The sequence below is a fragment of the Plasmodium knowlesi genome (assembly GCF_000006355.2).
Source record: "Plasmodium knowlesi strain H genome assembly, chromosome: 8".
Taxonomy (NCBI): Eukaryota; Apicomplexa; class Aconoidasida; order Haemosporida; family Plasmodiidae; genus Plasmodium; species Plasmodium knowlesi.
Window position 1 is genome coordinate 354,704 of NC_011909.2, and position 8,036 is coordinate 362,739.

The 8,036-nt window shown below is 36.6% G+C and overlaps 2 protein-coding genes across 2 annotated transcripts; one reads left to right on the top strand and one right to left on the bottom strand.

Annotated features, from left to right (window-relative positions):
* Window positions 1-2,272: 2,272 nt before the first annotated feature.
* PKNH_0807600 (zinc finger (CCCH type) protein, putative) lies at window positions 2,273-3,799 on the top strand (the record flags this gene model as incomplete). The annotated part of the gene is made up of 1 exon (XM_002258681.1): window positions 2,273-3,799. The coding sequence occupies one exon, from the start codon at window positions 2,273-2,275 to the stop codon at window positions 3,797-3,799; it is 1,527 nt and encodes a 508-aa protein (XP_002258717.1).
* A 1,840-nt stretch (window positions 3,800-5,639) lies between these two features.
* On the bottom strand, window positions 5,640-7,818 carry PKNH_0807700 (tubulin beta chain, fragment; the record flags this gene model as incomplete). Its single annotated transcript, XM_002258682.2, has 3 exons — window positions 5,640-5,928; window positions 6,156-7,108; window positions 7,723-7,818. 3 exons carry the CDS (start codon window positions 7,816-7,818, stop codon window positions 5,640-5,642), a joined length of 1,338 nt encoding a protein of 445 aa, XP_002258718.2.
* Window positions 7,819-8,036: the final 218 nt, after the last annotated feature.

Consider the following 8,036-nt stretch of genomic DNA (forward strand, 5'->3'; position numbering starts at 1 on the left):
CCCCCTTTCACTTTGCATTTTACATCTTCTGGTTTTATTTCTTTATCGTTTTATGGTTTTATGGCCTTATGGCTACATTGCCGTGCTGCTCCACAGCAGGCCTTTTTTTTTTTTTTTTTTTTTGTTCATCTCTCTGCATGACTCACCCTTTTTTTTTTTTTTTTTAATTAAACTTAACATAACGGACACGTACACTTACACGTGCCAACTTAAATGCACATATGCATATGTATATAAGTCTGAGAAAAGATATGTTTTTTTTTTTACCTTTGACAAAGTTTTTCCGCTTTAATACTACAACACAGTATAGTGTTATAAATGGGTAGAAGGCGAAATGTCATGAGGAAAGGGTTGAGATTGCTAAGGGCATGCCAAGATGTGGTCATTCTTCTATCATTTTTTCGTCCATTTTGTGTACTCCTGACGCGTAAGACAATTTTCCCGTCCATCCTGTTCCTCAGATTTAACTCCTATTTAGACACATTTTCATCCTAATGAGATGCTAATTAATCCTCTTTTATTTTTTAATTTTTAAACACCATGACGAGAAAAGTCAAACATGGAGTTACATTCAACTTGCCAGCTTTTCCATGGGGGAACCCTTTAACATAATTGTCTATCTGTTTGTTCCTCCTTTTTTCCTCCATTAAAGGCGTTGCAACATTTATTGGGGACTCTCTGGATAGCTCATAAAATTATTACCTTTCACGTGCAGTCATACGCACAACAACATCGTGCATGCGTCAATTTTTGGACGCGGACATGCCCCGTTTGCATGACACGGGAGAGTGGCATCACAGCATATATGCTCCTTCCCACGAGATATACAAGTACTTTTAACAACAAAATTGTAGTCGCACTTTTAAGACGAATAATTTGTATTATGATGAAAAAAAAATCTATTTTAATGGTAAAAGTAGGATGCTCATTATTTTATACAAACCCTCTCTTTTTTTTTTTTTTTTTTTTTTTCAAACGGCCTGTTGAAACGGGTGATAATTTGGGAGTAATGATTTAGCACTTTTGTGCGCTAAGACACTAATGAGGATGTTTTTGTACAAAAGGGGGATTTTTGATGCATCCGACTTTGCTCAAAAAGGAGGTGGCCTCATTTCTCCGTTGTTAAAAAACAGAGTTGTCTGTCCATTTGGTTCATGATATCAGGAGTGTTTCTTTCCGTAGGGACGTGTGTTATGTCTGCATGCGGAATGTATGTATTTTTTTTTTTTTTTTTTTTTTTTGCAGCTCGGAGTGATCTGCCCCCGCATGCGACCCCTTTGCGCTCGCACCAAGCTTGAACAATCTTGACGATGGTAGGCACATCCTTTTTGTTTAAAAAGGCTCAAGTGACAAAGACGTTATATTAAAAAAAACAACGTTTAAAAAAGCATTCATGCTTTATGCAAGCACCATTATGTTACAATGCCTTGCCTATATGTCATAAAAAAAAAAAAAGCAATTTTATAGTACTTATTTAAATTTTTTTTCTGCGATTATTCGAGCAACGGGCTCATGTAGACATCTTAGGCATTCTGCTCTGAGAAACATATTAAAATTGAACGAATTATGATCAAACAGCGATCTAATAATGATCAATAAAAAGGGCTTTTTTTCTCTCAGATTTGATCTTAAATTGTTGCCCCTTCCTCCTGTTTTGATCGCTTTAATTGTAAGCATGGATGTGGAATTGTCGCACACATTTGTGTGTAATAGTACACACATACATATAATATATATATATTTTTTTTTTATTTTATTTTATTTTTTTTTTATAAATTACATTTATCCAAAATACAAATGACTAATCACCCCATTGTACCACCTGTCACCACCTTTTAATAGCCGTTTATTTAACTTTTATGCTTTTGTAAAACTTAAAGACCATTTTTTTTAATAGGGACATCATAATTTTGTACATATTAATAGGAACTGTTTGCTTGCATTTTTACGAAAATTTACTTGTCCTCATGTTTCAGTAGAACCTCCTTACAGTACATGTCGAAGTGTTTGTGAAAATTAATCTTGAATATATATTTATTTCGCGTTGAGGTAGCACCGATTATATAGACCTTCCCCTTCATATATCTCAGTAATAGTACCGATTACGCTATTTTTTTTTTTTTTACCCATATAGTGTTCGTTTCTTTGAAGAAAACTTTTCGATACTCTTTAATACATCTTGTCCATTCGTTTCTGAGTTAACATCTCCATTTGCAACAAATCACCCATACCTTTTTGTACTACAACGTTTCTGCTAGTTACACCTGTAAACATGAATAAATCGGCAGAAAAAAATAGTAACCGCAGGATGAACCAGCCAGCTGACATAAAATACCAATTTACGAAAACGAAAATTTGTAAACACTTCCTAGAAAACAGATGTATGAATAAAGACAACTGCAACTATGCTCATGTGCTGGAAGAATTAAGACCTCTACCCAACTTAGAAAATACGAAATTGTGCAAAAGCGTTAAGAAAAAAATTCCTTGCTGTAACCCTAACTGTAAATATGCCCACAAAATTGAGAAGTTGCAACCAAGTACTGATCTGGCTACCTACAAAACTACTCTTTGTTATTTTTGGAGAAAGAAAAAATGTATGAATCAGGATAAGTGCAGATTTGCTCATGGTATTGAAGAAATTAGACCTTTACGGATATCAAATGAAGGAAAAACAGAAACGGAATTTCCTGCCCTTTCTGATGTTCATTCAAGTTTAGGAATACAACACCACCACCAGGGCAATCCAACGGCCAGACGAACAAATGGGGAGATCATTTCTCCTGGCAAAAAATGGGGCAGAAAGTGGGGTCGTAACGGGGGCAAAATGTGGAGAAAAGATGCAAGTAGAAGTGGGAACATGCGTCAAAGCAAAACGTGGAACGAAGATATCGGCAATATGTGGGAAGCCCGTAGAGATATACTGAGGGGAAACCATGGAATCAACCTATTGGAAGAGTCGAGTGACAGTATATGGAGCAACGAGCGAGCCCTTAATGGAACCACTGACCGCACAAATATGCCAGATGACGAACGAACCAACCAAAGATACGACTTCCTATTCGAAGAAGAAAGTGTTCCAGATATCCTGTCCAACATACACCTATTCGAGAACATCCCAGTGATGGAAAATGGTTTATTCAAACTGAATGATAATTTTCTAAATATATGTAATGGAGTCAACTTGGACATCGACGCGCTTTACACACCCCCAGGAAAAAATTATTCTAGCGACTACGCGAAGAAAGAATCGGAAGAGAACAACATTGGGGAAAATTCCATTTTAGATATGAATTTTTTGAACTTGGATTATCTTAACGATGAGGATGAAGTTTCAGAACATGAATTATTCAGGGGGAATGGTCTTGACATTAATCTGCAGAACCATCAGACCCTAAATATGACAGTAAATCACGACTCCTATATGAATGGAAGTTATGACGCAAAAATGTGGAGTGAGGAGGAGATGGTTAACAGAAACTATGGAATAAGTGAAGGGAGACATCCCGAAATAACGCAAAGTAGCAATAATAATGTGTTTTCAGATACAAGTCGAAATGCATGCGAAAATATACGTGTCAAAGATTCGAGTGGGAATAACCAACAAAAGAAGGATAGAAATGACGGAACAATTTCCAACGAATCTAATATCTTCAATTCGGAATCGATCGAAGACTTGTTTTCATTTGGTGCTACTTCCTCCGAGCAACTGTTCAGCGACTCTGAATTTTTTGCTAAATGGTGTAAAAGTATGGAAGATACAGATTCGAAAAATTTTAATAACTTATGTTTATTCTAGGCACCGTCCTAATTTCCAACTGCGTGTATTCACCTTCTATGATCTTCTTCCCTGTATAATTTAAAAAAAAAAAAAAAAAAAAAAATAGTAAACAGAACCAATAATTAACCTTCCTCGCCTGTATTTTGGCTGCATATTTTGACTTTTTTTTTTTCTTTTTTTTCTACATTTATTTGTGAAAATTTCCAAAGTTTATTCATGTAATCCTTACAGAAGGGTATGCCATACACATGTATAAACATGTGTTCTTCGAAAAATCGCAGAAATGTAGATTATTATATAATTATTGTAATTGCTGTAATTAAAAAATTTTATTCATTATGCCGATATGTATTTTGAGTACTTGCTAAAATTGCACTTTTGTGTGAATTATTAAAGTTGTGTTTAACTAAACAGCTATTTTTTGATATAGATTCCCATTTATGTGTAACTTTTTTTTTTTTGTCCTACGTGTCTGCTTCGTGTTATTCGCCTAATTATTTTGAAGTACAAACTGTTAATGTGTGTCCTTTTCAATTTTGTTTTCCTTATTTATTATTTTTTTTTTTTACCACCTCTACATAGAGCATGTACAAACAGTTTAAAGCGTTTTGAATTTATTCTTTTTTTTTTTTTTTTTTTTCGTTCTTTTCTAAGATAACGCAAAACCGAAGCAACGGCGAATGTATACTTTTTTGAGATATTTATTGTAAAAATAGGATTCACAGAATGGTCTCCTTTTCTTTCCACTTTTTGTGTTCCATGTAATTGTGGTAATCGATGGTGCCACACGGCGGATATGAAAATGAATATTTCCTTTTCTGGGCAAACGTAAGGTCTACCATCAAAATGAAGTATAAGGGAGGATTTTTACTTACTACGCCGTGTTCCTGCAGATGAAAGGCAATGCTACCACAATAGCAATTCAATTTGTCCAAATGAAGTAATTGCCACTAAATATGACATTGTTCCAATTTGGTGTTCCAATTTTGTCATTCGAGGATGTATAACGCCTTTGATTTTTTCCTTCAGTTGTGGCATTTGTTTGGATATATATATATATATATATATTTTTTCAGTTTTTTTTCTTTTTTTTTTCATGTACAAAAAGGATGCTGCCACGGGTGAAGAAATTTTTATTTTATTCTCTTTTTTTTTTTTTTTTGCACATTTTTGATGTACTTTTACCATTCCGCCAAAGCATGAAAATCTAAATAAGTGTATATACCTTTATAGGAGAAAATGAGTTAATTATAAATGTATTTCTATGATACTGTTGGGGGAGTAAATCATAATTACACATACATTTGCATATGCGTACACGTGGCACATGCAGGCATATGTCATATGTATGGATGTATATGTACATGGGCCTACGAGTAGGTATACGTCGTATATATAAATATATATACATTTGTATACATATAAATCTGTCTGTACATATATACATATTTATATGTTTTCATGTGTATGCACATGTTGTATACATTTCCTTTTTTTTTTTTTTTTTTTTTTTTTTTATGGTACGTATATGCGTCGCGTACATTGTGTATGTCTATATATATACACCTTTTGCGTGGGAAAGAAGCATCGAAATAAATGCAATCAACCCGAGTTGTCCCCTTTTGCATGTCTAGCACAACTCTAAATAATCCATAATCTAAAAAATGCTAATTCAAATTGTAATAAACCTGACATAAATTCCGCAGAAAAAAAAAAAAAAAAAAAAAAAAAAAAAAAAGAAAGGGGCTATGCGGGAATATAATTGTTCAATCTCGTAATTTTATATGCTTTTTTTTTTTTTTTTTTTTTTTTTTCAAACTGGCTTGACCAAGAAGGAATACGTGTGGGATACATTTACCTAAGCTTCGACATCTCCTTCTTCTTCCTCAAATTCTCCTTCCTCTTCAGCCGTTGCATCCTGGTATTGCTGATACTCAGAAACCAAATCGTTCATGTTGGATTCTGCTTCTGTGAATTCCATTTCGTCCATTCCCTCTCCCGTGTACCAGTGTAAAAATGCCTTTCTTCTGAACATAGCCGTAAATTGATCTGACACTCTCTTGAACATTTCCTGGATGGCTGTGGAGTTTCCTACGAAGGTGACTGCCATTTTCAATCCCTTTGGTGGAATGTCACAAACGCTGGACCTGTGGAAGTGGAAAAGAAATGGGGGCGCCGTTAGGTGAGTTACGTCGCGATGGAAGTAGGAAAGAAAAATACTCTCCCTCGGGCTGTGTTTTCCCTGCAAAAGCGTCACATGGAAAGACGCCTCGCTTCCAGGAAAGTGATGAGCAGACGGTGCGATGGGCGCAAGTGCTTCGTCGCAAATATTTTTTGTTCTTCTCTTCAGCCTAGCTTAGGCACAGAAACGTACTTGGTGTTGTGGGGAATCCATTCGACGAAGTAGGAGGAGTTCTTGTTCTGGACGCTCAGCATCTGCTCGTCTACCTCCTTAGTTGACATTCGTCCTCTAAACATGGCGCAGGCAGTTAAGTATCTTCCGTGTCTTGGGTCACTTGCACACATCATATTCTTCGCATCGAACATCTGTTGCGTTAACTCTGGTACTGTTAGAGCCCTGTATTGTTGACTGCCTCTGCTTGTCAGTGGTGCAAAACCAATCATAAAAAAGTGGAGACGTGGGAAGGGAATTAAGTTCACAGCTAATTTTCTCAAATCAGAATTTAACTGACCGGGGAATCTTAAGGAACATGTAACTCCTGACATGGCCGCAGAAACTAAGTGATTTAAGTCACCATAAGTTGGAGTAGTAAGCTTCAATGTTCTGAAACAAATGTCATACAAGGCCTCATTATCTATAACTTGTACTTCATCAGCATTTTCAACCAATTGGTGGACGGACAGAGTTGCATTGTATGGCTCAACAACGGTGTCTGATACTTTTGGGGAAGGGAATACTGAAAAGGTTTCCATAATACGGTCTGGATATTCTTCCCTAATTTTACTAATCAGCAAGGTTCCCATACCACTACCTGTACCTCCACCTAAAGAATGAGTAATTTGAAATCCTTGTAGACAATCACATCCTTCTGCTTCTTTTCGAACTACGTCCAAAACTGCATCTATTAATTCGGCACCTTCTGTGTAGTGTCCCTTGGCCCAGTTATTTCCAGCTCCTGTTTGTCCAAATACAAAATTGTCAGGTCTGAATAATTGACCGAAGGGTCCAGCTCGAACACTGTCCATAGTTCCTGGTTCCAGATCCATTAAAATGGCCCTGGGCACGTACCTTCCACCGGTTGCTTCATTGTAAAACACATCAACTCTTTCTAACTGTAAGTCACTGTCACCTCTGTAGGTACCACTCTGTGGAGTGAAAACGAAAGAGTGTGCATGCATGAATGTGGAAATTATTTATACGCTTTCCATTTGGAACAGAATGTATCGGAGGACGTATATACATACATGTCACTGCTCCGATTGCATGCACAATTTGTACGCTCATATGTGCGATGATGTGCAACATAAACAGACATTCTAAGATCTATTTTTGTTCTTATCCTTTTCTTTGCATAATTAACAACTTAAGGTGAAACATATTGGAAGTATATCTCGCAGTGTAGGGAAGGATAAGCATGGAGAACACTACATATGAACGCGGTCTAAAAGCATACATACAGTTCATGGGTGTAATGCAAATCTCACTATGTGCGTAACCCTCATTTGACATGATATCGAGCGTGCGAAGGATCGGAATAAGCATAGGTAGAACCATGAATGGAATAGCTCACATGGGGGGGATACTGAAGTGACCTCCTCACATTGTTGCACTCACAAGCGGGGGTACTCCACCTGTGTATACGCACAAATAAGCGCAGACTAGTGCAGGCACTGGTATACATACATGCAGGCGTACACTTGTTCGTGTACACCCCCTCACACACAGGGACATACCCCCGTGAGGGACACCAAATACTTACTGGATCTATGCCATGCTCGTCGGATATGACTTCCCAAAATTTTGCACCTATCTGATTACCACACTGGCCGGCTTGGATGTGAACGATTTCTCTCATTTTTGTGTACGATGTTAACAGCAAGGGATATATTCTCTGGTATGCAAATGTACGTGCGTATGTATATACACGATTGTGTAAGGGGAATTATACAAGTGTATTGTGTGCCGTACTGTATTTTCACTTGGCCAGAAGGAAATGAACACTGAGGTTATTACGAAATGTCAGAAGAAATTATGACACTAGTAAAACGTTAAAAAAAAAAAAAAAAAAACAGT